Source organism: Amblyomma maculatum, chromosome 4 (assembly GCF_055883805.1).
Source record: "Amblyomma maculatum isolate TAMU_Amacu chromosome 4, ASM5588380v1, whole genome shotgun sequence".
Classification (NCBI taxonomy): domain Eukaryota; kingdom Metazoa; phylum Arthropoda; class Arachnida; order Ixodida; family Ixodidae; genus Amblyomma; species Amblyomma maculatum.
The window spans coordinates 79,717,136-79,735,577 of record NC_139347.1 but is presented as its reverse complement, the minus strand read 5'-3'; the positions used below and the strand labels follow the sequence as shown (position 1 = coordinate 79,735,577).

Sequence of the window (18,442 nt, the reverse complement as noted above, 5' to 3'; positions counted from 1 at the left end):
GCCATGCGCGGCAAGAAACCGTCGATATTAGTTTTTCCTCGGTCTCCGCGACATTTGTTCGCGACAATGCTGCGCCGCACGCGCGAAAACGAATACGCCCTATGTCTACCAGCGAAGTGCCTTTCGCAGAAAGCCGGCAGGAAAGTCATTCGCAGAAAGTCAAGAAATGAGGGTCGATCCAGAGATTACGCGCACCTTTTTCTTCTCGCTTATCTCTCGTCAGCGACTATAACGTACCGACGCGAAGCTGCACAGAGCTACCTGCGCTACAGCTGCTTGTACGGATCGAGACATGAAATATCTCGCAAGTGTCGCCTCGACACTCAGTGGAAACTGCGATAGAACAAAGTATTGAGATACGACGAATGTCGAGCTGAAAGCGAACACAGAAAAAAAAAAATGAAAAGAGCAAGAGAGAGAGAGAATCGAGATATGCAGCCGAATCCATATGGTGCAACAGCGCGCCAGTGAAGATCCTTACTTTTCGAGAGCAAAGCGACGGCAATTCCACGACACACTCTCACTGGTCTACCACGGCGTTCTTTGCTGAGCAGCGCACAGTTCTACGCTAGGAAGAGAGGAAACGTGCACGCACAGCGCAGGAAGTGCGCAACGTGAATGTCTTCACGGTGACACTCCTCTTTCGCGCGCTATTCGACCCCCCCCCCCCCCCCCCTTTTTTTCTTCCAAATGTTGTCACGCCCCGCAGCTTGGTCGTCTACGGCGCGACTGCGAACGTACTGGGCACACAGCCATCACGGGCACATCCGTGTCGCGAGCCGAGGGGTAGTCAATGAAAACAAAACAAAACAATAATAATTACGAGAGAAAGAGAACGCACGGCAGTTTAGCCGCGAGGCGCACATATCTGGCAGCGCCGCAAACGGGGCCACCCACATGCATGTGGCACAAAGTGTGTGCGTGTGCATAGTACGTGTGCAGCAATTGCGCAAAGAGGAACGCCCATAGCGCGGCGGGGCTGGTCGCGCCGCTCCTTGCGACACTCCCAGAGCAAAGAGGAGACGTCCGCAGTTACTGTACAACAGGCAGCAGCCCGGCTTCTACGATCGCCACGTGGTCTCGCGCGGAGGAGCGCTCTCGCTTATCTGGTGGAAGGGGCCATGCCCGTTTATAACCGGGTTTCCTGCGCCCGCCGACGGTGCCACGTGAGCGCGACGTGGCGCTGCGCGGAAGAGGAGAGCGCTCGTTTGCGCGCTTTCCCTGCTCCAAGCAGCGCACGACCTGGAAGTGCCGCCGCTCCTCTCTCGGCGCAACGCGCGCGAAGACCGCGCGCGCTGTGGTCTTCATCAGCCACGGTGACACACTTTTAGCTCGCGAAAACGATTTCACTCCGCCCAAGCGGCAGGTGTCCATTAGCGACTGAGCGTTTCCGGTGTACCCAGGAGTTAGCCAACGCGTGGCTTACCGGGTCAGGATGGATGGATGGATGGAATATAGGAGCGTCCCCTTTGAAACGGGGTGGTAGCAGTAGCCATAGATATAAAGTTTTCACCACCACCACCCTATATCTTAATTATTGTTTTAGATTGGATCAGAGACACGGACGACGGCGTCGCCTAGCGGCAATACCAGTCGTTACTGAGACGGGAAACTGACCAGGGTTTACCGCATCACACAGAGACAGGCCGTTATTTCCAGAACACCGCACTTTTTCGTAGCCCTTCGCGCAGCACGTGCTGAAGAAGTAACGGAGAAAATTGAAAAGCTTGACCACGCACACTGCATATACGCCACCGCCGCAGCTCTTGTCACGCGCTTGGTAGGGACGCAACACTCAGTGAGCAGTCAGTGGAAGTAGTCACACTGAAGCAGGCTTACACTGCATATACGCCACCGCCGCAGCTCTTGTCACGCGCTTGGTAGGGACGCAACACTCAGTGAGCAGTCAGTGGAAGTAGTCACACTGAAGCAGGCTTATAAAACGCTGCACCTCACTGCTACCGTGATGTAACAACCGGCACAGAGGTTCCGAGGAACTGCGCGGTAAAATGAGGTAAAACAGCGGCGAAACGAAGTTGTGACTCCGGAGTACCGAAAAGTGCTCGCAATCTTCTCAGTCTCGGCGCCTTAAAAATGCACCGTATATGGTGCGTTCCCTCTGAGGCCGTCTTGAGCAACTGGCTGGATGCGGTAACAAAGTAAACGTGAAGCAGGAATCGTTCTTATCTACGTCTACACAGCTATGCATGAAAGCTGTGTGATTAGATAAAAGGACGGGCGCGCACACACGTTCTTTCAAAGAGTTTCAAAGGTGCATTAGCTTCCGACAACAGGCACTTCGAGGGTCAGCTTTAGCAGTAGCTTTCATTTGGCTCCGCCCACCCGAAACACCAAACCGGATTTCATTTCATAAATAAACTTGAAAATTCGTGCACGGAAACATGTCGAACCGAAATTTCGCGTCATTTTTCGTCCCTGTGGAAAGCGGAACTCCAGACAAAACAAAACACAGAATAAACGACGAATTTCTAAATACCAACTGACGCTGGGCACAAGAGGTAAGAAGCCACAAATGGCACTTGCAAGGATGGAAGAACGGGCTAGTTGGTAAATCATCTTGGAAAGCAAAATAGCGCACTTCAAAACAGACATAGGAAGGGAACGACAACACAGCTCTGTTTCTCTTCCGACCCATCTCGCCTCGTTGCTCTCTTGGCAGCTGCTGTTTGCCGTGCACGTTCTCTGGCCTATTGCATTCGTGTCAAGTTGCTTCCTCACGGAATTAAGGCTCTCCTAGGAGGCTTTCAACCATCCCTTCATCATGGCAAAACAGCGCAGTGTTGTCGTTCCCTTCCTGTGTCTGTGTTTTGAAGTGCGCTATTTTGCTTTCCAACACAAATGGCACGACAGGCCCTCGTTAAAACCTCAGACAGAGACCACCGAAACAGCTTGACCGCCAGTACAGAAAACAACTTCGCCTTACTCTCAGCGGTAATGACACGTTATTAAATCAGCCGTTAAAGAGTTGGACATTAAAGAAAACAAAACGTGCACTGTACACAACTCTGCAACGCATAAATAGGTTCAAGGTATATAATTAATACTCTCGCCGCTGTATACAGGGGCGATGTGTGCCACTACTTAGTACATATGGCTCAGCGCGTAACGTGTTTTCGCCTAAATAAATTATGCCACTTGCCGAACGATATAATGAATTTCATCAGGATGTCTTGACGGATGGTAATCCTGTCACATGGCTGAATTACGCGCAAACGCCGCGGCTAAGGATACTTAACAACGTAACATTCCTGCACACAATTACACAGCCCTTCCGCCCCCTTCCCCACCTCCCCTAGCCTCTTCACAGAGGCGGCATCAAGCGGTCAAACAGCGTGAGGATAACTTGAAGAGAAACCGCCCTTGAAAGTCCGCGACTTTACAGTGTCAGCAGGACGTACGCTTTGCTGCCCATCGCCTCGCTCGAGATGTATACACCCGAGCGGCCATAGAGACCCCGCTACCCGGAGACAAAGGACCCCTCATCACCTACAAGGAGCTCTCTGAGACTCCCAGACTAAACAGAAGGATCTATCCACCACCAGATAGGTCCCTAATACCCTCAGAATGCAGGGCCTGGCGAAAAATTCAGGCCAATCGTTTCTTTCCTCATGTTACTCTGCACAATGAGTTGACAGGAAACCCAGAGGCTTGCAATCTCTGCAACGTACCTCTGAGTCAAAATCACCTAACCTGCAACGCCCCGATTCCGGGAGCTAAAGAAACTGATCCCCTTGATCAAATTACCTCGGAGTCCTACATCCGTGGACCATATGTGTATGAACAAAAGATCGTCCTACGCCTGGCGGAGGAGGCTTACTTCAAGACCTTCTCTGCGGCCACGGCGCAGGAGAGCCGGCAAGGAGACCCTCCCTCTGGCTGAGCCCCTGACCTGAGGTCCATGTCGGTGTAAATAACGTCTTCTCACTCACTCACTCACATACACAGAACCGTCCTACTGGCCCAATAAACCAGTTTGCCATTAACCGAGTTTAATTCTTGCTGTTAATTGGATTCAGTCACGCAGTCAACATCACACCCTTTTCAGGATGTTTGTGTTGTTGTTTTTAGAAGAGCATAGCTCTAGCAAAGCTTTATTACGCGCGAGTGCCTTTGAGGATGATCCGCTAGTAGAATGGGAAAAGCTATACGACGTGGCCAAACTACTCCGACGCGAAGGCACTCGCCACCCGATCGGGGCGGCAAAGTGAAACAAACTTGACACGCGCCGCGTTCATCGGGACGGGCGCGCGCTCGCGTCATAACGCGCGTTCCGTCGCTTGGAAGGAAGGCGTCAATCTTCGCGGCGGCGGGCGAGCTTTCGCGAGCTGTTGTCTTTGGCGCGGCGGCCGCCACCCGCTGGCAGCTGTTCAAGCAAAGCGCCTGCCCTGCTGCTCCCAGCGCGTGCACTCCGGGAAATGTGCAGAGAGAAAAGAAAAAAATATATATGAAGAGGGGGGGGGGGGGGGGGGGGGGGGGGCTGTCGAAACGTGCCAAAAAGGGGGCGCCGCGTTGTCGTCGACGGGGTGTGAAGACACCCGTATGCCGAGCAAGCATAATGGCGGGGAAAACGACCACCGCTTTCCACGGGAAGGAGGTGGAAACACGATAGAAGAAGCATCGTTGGTGCAATGGAAAATAATATCTAAACAAATAAAATGTTATTGACCCTGTGTTGTCTCGTCGACGGTACTTCTACAGCGTGCTATCGTGCTGAGTATTAGTTATAAAACGCGAGCACGTTGTTAAAGTTAAATTGGTTCACAGGAAGGGAAAGGCGCAGTAACTGTCACACTTGCTCTGTGGACACCCGAACCGCGCCGTAAGGGAAGGGAGGAAGGTGGGAATGAAAGTGGAAAGAGAGAAAGAGGAGCCGTAGTGGAGGGCTACGGAGTAATTTCGACCACCTGGGGATCTTTAACGTGCGCTGACATCGCACAGCACACGACGCCTCTTCGTTTCGCCTCCATCGAAACGCAGCCGCCGTGGTCGGGTTCGAACCCGGGAACTCCGGCACAGTAGTCGGGCAATTTGGCTTTTACTGCGACAGCGCATCCACCTAGATTGCTTGCGCTACCTTTAGCCCTCGTTTCTTTCTTTATTTCTTCTTATTTATTTATTGTTGTTGCTGTTGCGAAAGCAACACTACGCCAGCCGCTTCGCCTCTTCAGCGTGGTCGCACCTCTGCCGCGGCGCCGACTCCACGAATGACCTTGAGCCAAAAAGAAGAAAAGGAAGAAAAAAACAAAAAAAACGCTGTTGATAACTCGGTAGTTGCCACCATGGTAGAGACGAACGACGACAGCGAGTTGCCCGGACCGAAAGCTTTCGCTCCACATCCGGTTCAACAGCGTTGAACCCCACCTTTCTTTTTTTCTTTTTTTTTTTTTTTGACGTGATATAAGCTTCCGAATGATAACCGTGGTCCGTGGCTGCGTTCCGACGCCCGAACTTCGCTTTCGGACTAGTCCTGCTTCCTGATATCGGAGATATCCAGTCCGGCGTTTCCTGCGGCGCGCGACTTCATTTAATGGAGAAGGCACACTGATATCAGCCTTTCAATCTGTGGTTCGTCTTTCACAAGGACAAAAGAGCGCGCTTAAAAGAATATAATAATGACAAGAGCCACCGATAATTAACCGGGCGCAAGGGCGAGGGAAAACGAGCGAAGCGATGTGCGGTTGCAGAGAGAGCGCCACCGTCTTCTGATAACTGAGAAGCAAGCTAGATACGATCAGCGCTACTGTGCGACAGGGGGTGGTGCGCTCGGGCAGGCGCTATACCTCATGCCGAGCGCGATAGTAGTTGCTTACCTGCCGCGATGAACCTCACGGCACTCGGCTGATGAGCTGTAGTTACCTGGAGGGAGCCGCGAAGTCACCCGGGCAAATAAGAGTTCAGTTCAAGGACTCCAGACGACTGAAAATGAGCCGTAGCCATCCAATATACAGCACGCTATTTCCCCAGGCGTGGTAGCTAGTGGCTGCAAATGCAATACTGCACGCGCAGAATAAGCACGAGTTGGGATTAACATTGGTTGCAATCCGTTTAAAACGAAATGAAAACGGAGCCCGACACGCGAAACGCGCCGAAATGACAGCCACTAGTTCTACACGAAGCTCTACAGCGCACAACAAACAAGGGATACAACACGGGTGCTACGGAGCCTCATGTAGATTACCCAGACACCAGGGGCCGTATATCACGAGTTTGCGCCGTTTTCACAGGTGACGATTTCGCTCTCGCCGGATTGGTGGAAAGATCGGAAGTGGTGGAAACCTAACTAACATCCGGTTCCGGTGTTTAATGTCACTCCTGAAACCGAAGCGAACGCTAACTCGAAATACGGGCCAAGGAGAAGGATATAGAGAACGCAATCGACGATGTCCGGGGGACTAAGGGCGAAACGATCGAAATTTCCTTCAATAACGCGTGGCCGCGGCTGCATAAAAACGGAATATTTGCACGACGGGGCCCTGAGTACATTCAGCGACAACATAAGCGGGATTGTTGCGAAACAAGTGCTCTAAAGTCAATCCCACACTTCAGAGAAAAATAATTGTGCGCTGGAAAAATAAGCTGGCAAATTTTCTTCACCTATAATACAATACACCGTTTCCTTGCCCGTTTAAGGCCCGGTTACCACTCATTTCGTCTCGGGGTCAACGCCACCCCGTCAGCGCTATTTGCTATGCGCGAATCATTCAAGCGACCTGCAGGCATCCCCAACCTTAAGAGGTCAAAGTATCTTCGCGGGGCGCACCCCAACGCAGCCTGCGATTTCGCTTTTGCTTCGAGTCAGCACAGCCGCAGTCAGGCGCATCGTCTCAGGGCCGCACGCACTGAGGCCTGCGCTCCAGATCCATACGCTCAAGACGGAATCTCGGCGACCACAATGACGACCGGCGCGGCAAGCGTGTCTTCGTCTCCCAACAGCGCGCAGGCGACTCGTCCCCGTCTGCATATATTTTACGTCTCGCGAGCGCGGCGTCGACAGCCTTGGTTCAAGAAGTTGAACGTTTTCTTTTCCTGGCCGTCACTGCCACAGGCCACTTACGAAAAAAAGAAAGAAAGAAAAGTATGAAACGCGGCTCCCCCGCCCCCTCCCTCAACGAAATAGAAACGCTGGCTGCCATACAGCGGGCGAAAGGGGACTACAAGATGCTCCATGCAACATATCCTCCCTCGCGTCCTCTCGTCTTCCTGCCTCTTCCAAATTCGTTCGCCTGCTCCTATGGGGGCTGCTTTCCGCACATCGCGGAAACGGCCAGCCGGGCAAAACCGCGTTGAAATATCTCGGCAGTTTCACTTCCTTTTCGCGACCTTCGCTTCCCCCACTGGCTTAGACCAGCTCTGTCCGACGTCAAGATAAATAACACAGTAGTGCCAGGTTGATTCATGTCAAGGGCAAGAGCACACGAGAACGCGGAAGGCAGGAAAGAACCGCTCGCCAACGGAAAGCTGCGGCAATCCTCCACCGGAATTCGTTACGAAAGCTGTGTAAACACACACAGACACCGCGAACGAGGAAGAGCTGCCGTTACAGCATAGCTGCCCAGCACGAAATGCTCCAAAGCGGGAAATCTGTCGGCGGTGACTTAGCGATAGGACACGAAGTTCTCCGTTCCCCTTACGGAACAGGTATACTGTTTACACGGAGAATTAGAAAAGCGAAGTTTAAATTCGTGGAAGAGATGTCGGTTTTACAACGCGCGTTCTGCAATGGCAGTAGAGGGTACGCTAAAGAAAAAGAAAAAAAAAGATCGAGTAATGAACAAATTACGGTTCATTTGTGGTTTACAGGCTTTAACGCACCAAAACGACTCAGACTGTGAGGCACACTGTAACGGATGGCTCCAGGAATTAACGACCACCTAGGGTTCTTTAACGTATACACTAGCTGACAACGAACAGTACACGGACGCCTTGCTTTTCGCCTCCATCGAACAGTGATATCGCTGCAGGATGGCATGCAGCGTCGGTGTGCGCTCTGTTTTTTTGAGTAGTCGTTTTGCACGCCGTTCAGCGGGCATTATTAGAACCTCGCACCATTTATACTAAAGGCATTCGAAAACTTCACAATATTGTTACGTGGTGTCATGACAAGCGATGGAACACGGCGACACAACAGAAACAGAACGACGTGATGACATGACGATGAAATATGCTTTAATGGCCAGCGAGCCTGGCGCGAGCGCTCCGCCCCGCGCCACTGCCCGCTTCGTCATCTTCGTAGCAATAAATGTAAAGCCTGCGAAGCGAGGGGGACCCTCGACCATATACTTTGGGAATGCCCTAAGTCTCCGGGCGCTAGGGACAACATTAAAAGTAGAGAAGCCTGGGTAACCCTGCTGCGAAGCGACGTCCCCGTTGACCAGCAGAAAGCCGTCCGCCTGGCGGCTGAGGCCGCGAATAACCAATGTATATTCGCCAGTCCTTAGTCGCGGAGGTTCCAGCCCCCGTTCCTCAGGCCTGCGTGCCAGGAGCGGGGACCTCCTAAATCGGTGGAAATTAAAGTTTTAATCATCATCATCACCAATATATACATTCGATTCGGTTTGAATCATCAAACAGTACGCGCATATTCGATCACTGTCTAATGTTTTTTTCTTTTTCCACACACCGGTACAAAATATTTACCACTGCCCCACCATAGCGCAACACACAGCAGCTCAAGCTATTAATATATTTACACGCGTTCATACCCGGGCCGCCGCCACCACAGACGTGCGCTCGCGCCGGTTCACAACGGTATTCACGTTCAAGGGAGAAAAACAACTTCGCCGACAGATGGACAAGCAAGAAAAACGCTGCGACGGCGGGCATGCTGGACAGGCAGACAGGATGCGATGGAACGAAGGTCAGCATCGTGCCGCCGAGGGAGGGGCCACCGCGGTTTCGTGCACAACGACTTCAAGCAACGACGACGACATACTAACCGCCGCGCAGAGAGCAAGGAAGGAAGAGGCCGACGTTTTCCCATGTTTCAAGGACTCGCTGGGGCGTTCGCAACTGAGCACACGCAATTAGGCGCGCTCGCGACGACTGCCGTCGCCGAAGAAGACTCCAAAACCAAAGCAAATGAACGACTGGGCGAGGACAGAACGGACGAAATCTTCCGGAGCGTGCATCGGATGAGAGGGCAGGGCGCTGAAATGACAGTGCGCATCCGCAGGAGGAGGACCCGGTAAGTCGGATGGGACAGACACGGCCGAACGGGCCGTTGGTTGTTGTGTTGTTGTGACTGTAGGAAGAATGAAAATAAAATGCACGGGCCTGCTACTGGCTATGTAGCTGAGCCACCTCCGCTGCCTCGTGCGGACAGAAGAGAGAAAGTATAGAAGAAAGAAAAAGAAGAGGGAGAGAAAGACGCGCGCTGCAACAACAGCCGTCGTCCACCACCTAAGTGGTGGCGGGTGCAATGACGGCCTACAACAGATAAAAATTCGGTGGCAGGGTAGCCCCCGCCGCAAGCGGCGGTGACCTACCTGTCCCAGCCCCATCAGGGGAGTACGCGTTTTCCCTGTTCTGTCGATTCGGGTGACGCGCGATGCGCGCAGCAGCGGCGGCGACGGACGTGTCTCTCGCGCGCCTACTTCCGCTCGCCAGTCCGCCACGCCATGTTGAACAGGCTGTGCACGGTAGATACATAGAAAGAGAAAGCCGACGAGCACAATGGGACTTCTTCGCCCGGGCATCACGCAATTGCGCGACCGGCGACAGGCTCTGCCCGCTTCTCCAGTCCCAGTGCTAGGCTTTCGTGCCGTCCAACCTAATAGGCTACGCTGCATTCTAGTCGCGCATGGGACGGGGAAGTACGAAGGCAGCCAGTATGTAATATCCCACACTGTCCGTGAAAGGAAGTCCTTGATCGCGCAACGCCGCACTTTGGCGTGACTCCATGTTAGCGACAAATACGACAGGGTGCGCTGGGAATGAGATCACAGAAGAAAGTTACGCAACGTGCCCTGTCCCGCTTCACACGCGGAGGACTTGAAGCCGACGAAAGCGAAGCAAGCAGGCGACGCGGCCTGGGAAAATTGGCTTCCTACAGCCGGAGCTGTCTGCTTACTCCAGCCGTAGAACGGTCACGGTTAGGTAACCGTTTACACCTTCCGCTTCTTGACAGATCATCCCTGCACAGAATAGACTCGGCTTTGCCTATTGTGACTGGCTGGTTCGCCACGCGGCAATCCCTGTATACTGAAGTCCGGCGACCGGGGCTCTGGTTTACGCGCCCAGTTTAATCAGACAGGGCTAAATGTGAAACATTTTGCCGAAGGACAGACTGCAAAACAGAACAAGAGCTCGCCCTGTCTAGCAATCTCTCCAACTAGTCAAAATGCGTCACAGTTAGCGAGCTGACTACCTATGAAAGTGCCAGCTGCGACTAAGTGCAACACGTTAATCGTTGCAAGTGCTTAACGCATCTGGTTTGGTCGCGCTTCAAGTGCGCAGCATCCGACAGCAAGTGCAGCATAGAAGGCGCCGAGCCAGGGCCCAAGAGCCTTATTACAACTGATACCCATTTCATTTTTCCTGTAGAAGAACGGCTGGTTGGGCGAGTAGGTGAACCATTTTTCCTACGGCAGGCATGGCTGTATGTTATTTCTTGGCCAGACCACAGCATGGGCACACACACCTCGCATTAAGCTCGCAGGCCCCCGACACAAATGCGACGCGCCGGATCGGCAAAGAAAAAATATATATATATATATAATAATAAGGACGAACAACTTGCGCAGTTAGAGCAAATGCGAATTAGGTAAGCTAGAACTTCGGGTTTGAGTTCTGTTTCGGGTCGCACATAATGATTGAGACACAGTCATAATCTCAACATTATGTGAAAGATCACCCAACGTGTATTATAAAGTCCGGCGTCAATCAGGCCGTATACGAACATGCCAACAATGACCTATAGGAGTAGCGTCTGACTCGGGACTCGTAAGGCTCCCGGCAGATTCGATCCCATCGCAAATGTGCTCCCTAAGTTGGCGCCTTCTGCAAATTCGGTCATGGCATGTGGTCTCGTGAAGGCTCACAAACCGCCGACCAGTCAGTGTCTAGTCATGCCAACTGACAGAGGCGCATGTTCGTGAGAAGGACCGCGGCCAAACATTGCGCTTTTTATTTATATCGCTATAAAAGAGAGAGAGAGAGGAACACTCACTTGTTGTAGACGCGGCAGGTGGAGTTGTTGACGCGCTTGTCGGACACGTATCGGCGGTGGTCCTCGAAGGCGTCCTTGATGGCGGTCACGCCGAGCACGAAGAGCACGGGTATCATAGCCACCTCCTTGCCGAAGGCGTTGATCTGCGGCACCCAGTTGAGCAACACTATGCCCAGGAAGTAGAGGTTGGCGAACCGGTGGAACTGTTCGAACAGGTTGCGCGGCACGAACGACAGAAGCGTGTACTTGGTGGTGCGCACCGCGTTGTCGGCGAAACCCCGGTTCGGGTGCTGCGCCGCCGGAGTGTCGTCGGGCACCGTGTGGTTGGGCACCAGTCGCCGGTTGGGCTCGGCCCCCGGGCCGCCCGCGCCGCCCTTCTTGCCGCCTCCGCGCCTCCAGCAGCGCCAGGGCAGCTCGCGCAGCCAGCGGCCCAGGCGCCGCCTGCGCGGGGCATCGCGCTCGGCGGCCAGCGACAGCGAGGCCATGCTCGAATCCTCGGCCGCCATGCCGCCGCCGCCAGCCCCTGCAAATATAGAGCAACGTAAATAATGTACAAAGCTCCCCCTGTCCTTTCTTCCTATCGCTCCCCTCTCTACTTCTCCTCGCTATCCTCTCCCTATCCCCTTTTCCTTCTCGCCGGCCGCAGCTCAAGTGCTTCAGTTTTTTAGATAGCAGTTGCCGCGGCCGGCAATACTCTTTTCCTTCTTTTTGATTATCAATAATAATAATAATAATAATAATAATAATAATAATAATAATAATAATAATAATAATAATAATAATAATAATAATAATAATAATAATAATAATAAATCAACCACTACCACCACCAAAACCAAATAATGGGAATTTTAAGAGAGTTCGATAGTTGGAGACTATACTCCAGAGCTAAGCATCGAAAGCCCACGAAAGGAGGTCATCCAACAACCGGCGTAAACATTGTGTTATAATCTTGCGGTCAACTGCCTTGCATCAGCCACGGCTGGCAGTCGCAAGGTGGTTGACCGCGACGTCGTGACAACAGGCCGACGGTGGCTATTGCTTGGCTATTGGCCAACCACCTTTAGTTAATACCCGACGTTTCGGAACAAGCAAGAGTTCTTCCACCATCTTCACTGCGAATCCAGAAACCTATTCACAGCTCTCAACTTTCCTTTCCTTTTTTTTTTTTTTTCTTTTTTTTCACGCGGAGGCCAGTGAGCGGCTGGGACGGCCTGCAGCTGTCCGCAAGCCGGTGAGTTGACGGGAGAGGAAAAAAAAAAAAAGTGGCACAGCGCTATACCGCAGCATAAAAGCTCCACAGCACGCCGCTGTCCCAGCAGTCGCTTCCTGCGAGCCTTCCTTCCCGGCGAGGCAGGGCAGGCACCCGTGGCGCCGGAAAGAAGCCTGGCGCGTTCCTCCTGCCGCGCCACGAAGGTCTGGCGTCTAATTTCCGTTGGCTAACGCAAATGAGATGACCGAGGTGGTGCTGCCGCCGCCGCCTGCCCGATGGCACGTGCATCGCAGCGAGCGGTCAAGGCCTTGCTTCGCGTACGATCACACCGACGGTCTAACCCACCGCGGCATGCAAGCCTGTAGACCGCAACACTATGGTAACACGAGCATGTTGATGATCCCCTTTCCCCTCTCCATACCCACCTCTCAACCGGTCCGCTGCAAGTGGAACGGCACACAGCCGCACTGAAAACGAACTCGCCTTGTTTTGTAGCACAGTGGTACCTTCTTATCCTCGCTTTTCCTTTTCCACCCCGTGTTCTATAGCAGTGCTGCGCCTCAGGCAAGGATACGAAAGCGAGATCTCGGAGCAGCCAATGCGTTCGGAGAACGCGGTGCTCGTGTCCCAGTTGATTCGAACTTCCTCACGGCTGCACTTACGCGATAGCATTGTTTCGGAATCCTGGGGGTTGCGGTCAGACGTCGTTCCTTGGCAGCGCTCTGTTCCAAGAGCAGTCAGGAGCGCCTCTATGACTTTGCGCCCTGCATTGTAGCCGCAGCCTTGCTTCCGATTATGAAACCGTTTCGTTATAACGAGATACCGGGGAAGTAGAGAGATGAACACTAGGCTTTTTTCGCGGAACGGAGCAATTACCGGGAGTAATATCGCAAGGCTATCTCCGCCACGAGATATAGCAACAACCTCAATATCTGCAAGGTATTCCGTTGGCATCGTACGGTGGGCCGTACAATTATACGAATCAATTAGACACCGACAATCGCGCCTGAGCAGCTGAGCAGCATTTAAATACATTAGAAGTAAATATATAAACTCTTTCTTGCAGCCATCTTCGACGTGAACTGGGAGGCTCGTGCCTTGATTTCGCTACAAGTACGCATGAGCGCCACAAGGGCGGCTATGCAAAGCAAAGAAGAGGGTGAAGTTGAAATTTTCAAAAAATATTAGGGTTGACAGCTTGTTGACCTTGGCGTTTATTTTTCAGCGGAAGAAGCGACTAATTCTATTGTTCAGGAAAACCAGTTCCTCGTCACCCCCCCCCCCCCCCCCTTCCTTTTCTTTTGCGAAATAGAAGGAACGTATGCGATTCGTATCCACGTTCCAGAAAGAAAACATCTCACCGAAATTCTCGCAAATCATAGGCTCCTGCTGTGGAGACAGAAGGATCAAAGGTACGCTACAGCGCACGCGTTTGTCGGTTTCCACTGAGCGCGAGATTATATATATCATGGTCGCGGTAACGGGTAATCAAACGTTACACGAGACCATGCTTCGCTCTGAGCTCGCATATACCTCGACCCCTGGCTCATGCAGGGTACTAAACCTACCGGCGATTTGCGTCGGGCCAATACTCCCTAAAAACCGACATTGGGTGCATGTGTGTGTGTGTGTTTGTTTTCAGCGGTCTCAAAAACCACTACCAAAAACGCACTGCCACGAAGAATATTTCCGTCCGACATGCACAACTATATATAGTCTCGAAATATGCCGCTTCTGCTGCGCTATAAGGAGCAGGGTAGGCAGACACTGGTGTCCTGTCACAAAGCAAAGTGTCGGGTTCCGCTCCCTCTAAAAGCGGCACAAAGAAATCGTTCGCGTCCTTCTACCACCACCCTCGTCTTTCCACGGACAAGCTTGCTTGGCGCTCTTTGTCCGCAGATGGCCCGATGCCATAAAAAAAACCACAATCACCATCATATTTTTGTTTCTGCGCTGTTAACTGAAAACTTATATGTCCTTGTCCACATCTAAGAATAACTTGAAGGAATATTTGTTGAATTGCTGATGTTTTATATTTTTTATGTCTAATACCTGTGTTAGTACCTTTGTTTTTGTGTAAAAATACTGATTTGTCATGTTTTGTATATTATAACCTTTCTCTATCTTCGCTGTTATTATTTATTTTGTTGTAGTGATCTATCGAGGGTCCCGGTGCAGTCTTCTGACTATGGGATCCTCGACTGTATTTTTATGCCCTTTGTAAATATGTTCAAGCTAATAAACTTTCACTTTCTCTTTAAAAAAAAAAGCTAAATCACAAGGCGGAGTTGTCGGTGAATCATTTTTTCACCTGCGACACCTTGCATTGTTCGGCTAGCAGGTCTAAGGGGACTATTCACAAGGGATCGGTCCACGCCATTGCCTGCACGGGCGTCCTTTCAGGCGCTGAGACCGTTTCTCTCTCTCTCTCTTTTTTTTCTTGAATCGTATTCGATATAGAAGCTATAGAAAAGCCCAAGTTTGTCTTGCATATTCGTTCACTAGTCATCGGTCCTTCTGACTGGTTTCTTCGAGAAGCATGCATCAGCTCTGGCCCAGAAAAGCGTGACATTTGAATATATCAGCAAACATCAAGGTCAACTCGACCCACCAGGAGGTAGATGTTGCTCCCGAAGCAGCTCAAAGGTTCGGTTCCGCACTGGTCCACAAAGACGCTTTTTTCTTTTTTACTGAATCCTCTTACTGGTTTCCGCGGTGCACCTAAAAACTTCTGTTAGCGAGTCTGAACAGATCATGCACTACCCACGAATGTGCAAACAAACTAGAAAGTGCAGGAAAGACTGCTTCGTATATAAACTTCGAAGAAAGCAGAACTACGCACAACAATCGTCACCGATCGTCCGAGTGCAATTAATTCTTCTCTTCACGCCGTGATAGCGCTAGAAACCACGTCAACTTCCGAGGCAGTAATAGCAAGTCCTGTGGAAATCCAATGCCCTTTTGACATACAAATCCAATTGCTTTCCCGAAGGGCTCATATATGAATGCCAGAAACAGTTGATCGATCGTCGTCTGCACAGTGACGTCAACTGCGGCTTAAAGCTATGCGAAGGCGTAAACGTAACCTTTGAGCTCGCGATTCATATGGGGAATATGTTGTGACCAAGCGAATGCTTTATTTTCCTGCGTGCAAGTTAACTGCTAAATGAAATCTGTTTCTGTCTACGACCCTGAGCAACAGACCAGCGAATATCGGTCAAATATAAAAAAAGACAAGGATATAACTGAGGCTAAACAAAGGCTTTTAGGAACACACACATAACAGAGCCTCTACTTTATTAAAAAAAATCCCGTACGCGCCAAACCGGAGTTTTTACCGGCCCTGTATAGCCCTAGTCCTGAGCAGTGGGAGGACCTTCTAGCCGACTCAGACGCGCAGCCTCAGCTCACGAGCCAGAGCCGCTGCTGAACCAACGGACTCCTGGACAGAGGACTGCCGACCACTGCTCTTTCCTAACCCCCAATTTTCTCCAATAAAGTTTAACAATCAAAATCAATGGTCCGGTAAAATGGAGTTCATGGCGGACAGACCACGTCCGGTATGTAGGTCAAATCGAACAGACCGTGACCAGTATGGATCTCAAACTGGACGGACCGGTATGAAGCTCACGCACAGGACAGACCGCCCAGTTCCGAACTCAAACTTGACGAGTACGTATGTCCGTTTCGCAACTCGAACCGGACCGACCGATGAAGCTCAATTGAAATGACCATGCCGGAGTATGCCAGCGAGCATAAAACAATACACAATATACATTACAACTTTTCTATGTATGTGGGGCACGTGCGTTCTTTTTCGTATTTGTCTTTTTTTTTTTTTTTTTACGAATACCTTGAAGCTATGAGGCGATCGAAGTGCAAATGCTACCACGTGCGCTTATCGCATCGCCCGTTGCGCATTCTTCCCCGCGAGCGTTTGCGTTCTTTACAAGCAACAACAACCGCCGCAGCTCGTCCTATCTTGTGGTGCAATATCCTATCTGCGACTGAAGAAGAGCATGCAACGCAAAAGTGCAAGGAAGAACGCGGCGTTGCGCTAGCAACATGAAAAATACGCTCGAGCACAACAAACCCATCGCTAACCACTAAAATATGCAATGACAACTGCACATCAATTGCGACGCTTCTTTGAGTATTTACATATGCAAAGGGCTCAGTCGTCGGAAGTGCTGCTCCTGCTGGCGTCGCTGCTCAGCTGGCAGCATGTGAAGTTGAAAGATGATTAATATGACACGCATTATAATCTCTGTAGGTAGCAAGAACTAAACGCGTTCTATGACGATGGCAAAACAGCCAGCACTAGTAAATTAGGATATTGTGAGATGTGCTTGGAAAAAGACCTTTGCGTTATAAAGATGCCAGACAATGGTGAATCGTTTTAACAGCAAGAAGAAAAAGATTTCAGCTTGTTTGGAGAGACGGTCGGGGAACTACGACCGCAATTTCTGCACTATGGAAATGATGTAAATTGAGAAACCGTAAAGTTGCAAGAGACAAGAAGAATAGTGACCACGTTTACCAGCAGTCGGCGTAGCGTAGTCTCGTCTACCGCGGTCTGGTGGAAACTCGCCTGGCTGCTACTCATCCGCCTGTACCTGTTCACTTGAGAGTAATCATTAGCCACAGCATACCGCCGGACTCGGCATTCGAAGCTGAACTGGCGCGCCCGAAAGGCAACGATTGAATTAAAGGCGGGCCAAACCCCTCGTTCTATGATCTACACTGATAAGGAGCTAACATGATGCGCCACCGCCCGGCGCAACATGTAGCTTGCTTGCCCCAACCAGATAACAGTCCACTCTTTTCTTTCGCTTATCTTCAGCAACAATTCCCCCTTGACTCATCACTACTGCATTACAACACATTTCTATAATTCGGCGTCTTGTTTTGGTTTAACTTTGTTCGTTCTTTCCCGGCTGACCCAACCCAGAAAGAGTTTACCTATCCCGAACGTCTCTTATCGCGGATTTTTTTTTTTTTTATTCAATGGCAACCTTCACTCCCACTTCCCCGTAGTACCTCTTCTTTCCCTCTATTCTCCCTTTGTCTGCGGGGTGCAACCTATTTTCTTTCTACTGTACAAGGGATGTGTTTCCGGGTTCGCCGCCGTCGCGAAAAAAGTGACAAACTAAATATGCCAACGGTGAGAAGATCAAATTAGAAGCTAAATATGCCAACGGTGAGAAGATCAAATTAGCGACGTATGTATACCTACGGCTAAGCAAAACCGACCCCCCCCCCCCCCCCCCCCCCGGTTTTCTAGATCAATGCTCATTTACTTTCTTTTTCTAATGGTTGTGTGTATTGTTAAATAAGCATAACTTTAACTTTCTGCTCGTTTCTTCCTTTTATAATAAGAGGTGCATTGAAAAGGTGAAGTTACAAGGCCTATCGCGGCTACTATCACAGCTTTCGATCCCATTATTAGGTATAAGCCATAATCAAGCCTCCACAATTTCGTTTCACGTTTATCATTAACAGAATGTGGACATGCTCTGTCGATACATCTAGGACGAGTCCAAAGCAGGAACTGACTCAGACGTGTACCCTCAGTACCTGTATCAGACAGCTCTGCTAACTTTGCCGTTAAACCATTGTGGCAATATCGCCCTACTTTGCGCGGGATAACAACAAACTGGAGTAATGCGGCCGAGGCAGTCGTTTCAAATGGTAATGATGCTGGAAAAGTTGTGTATCTGAAGGAACTGACGGTTTCGTTAGTGTGGTTTAACGTCCCAAAGCGACTCAGGCTATGACAAACGGTGTAGTGGAGGACTCCGAAAATTTCGATCACCGCGGTTCCTTTAACGTGCACTAACGTCGCATAGCACGCGGGAACTGAGGCCGGGATTCGATCCCGCATCCTTCGGCACAGTCGACCGCCCTAACCACTGCGCTCCCCCCCCCCCCCCCCCCCGATCCCCGGCGGTGCGTGAAGGAACTGATGTACAGTCTTTTAAAAAACGAAAACGCTCACGTAGCGTTCCGTTCGATGGAAGTACAAGTCGAAGTACTTTTAA

The 18,442-nt window shown here is 51.0% G+C and overlaps 1 protein-coding gene across 2 annotated transcripts in view; it reads right to left on the bottom strand.

Moving 5' to 3' along the window:
• LOC146191522 (phospholipid-transporting ATPase VA-like) overlaps positions 1 to 18,442 on the bottom strand; it is a 135,632-nt gene that overhangs the window by 109,176 nt on the left and 8,014 nt on the right. Inside the window, exons 1-2 of one of the 2 annotated variants that reach the window (XM_084602035.1) lie at positions 16,942 to 17,075; positions 11,189 to 11,711 (exon numbers count right to left, since the gene is read on the bottom strand). In XM_084602035.1, the coding sequence (XP_084458161.1) occupies positions 11,189 to 11,694 (506 nt within the window). In that variant the 5' untranslated portion in view covers positions 11,695 to 11,711; positions 16,942 to 17,075. Of the gene's footprint in view, positions 1 to 11,188; positions 11,712 to 16,941; positions 17,076 to 18,442 lie in introns of those variants that run through there. The other variant, XM_084602034.1, reaches the window with a different exon arrangement.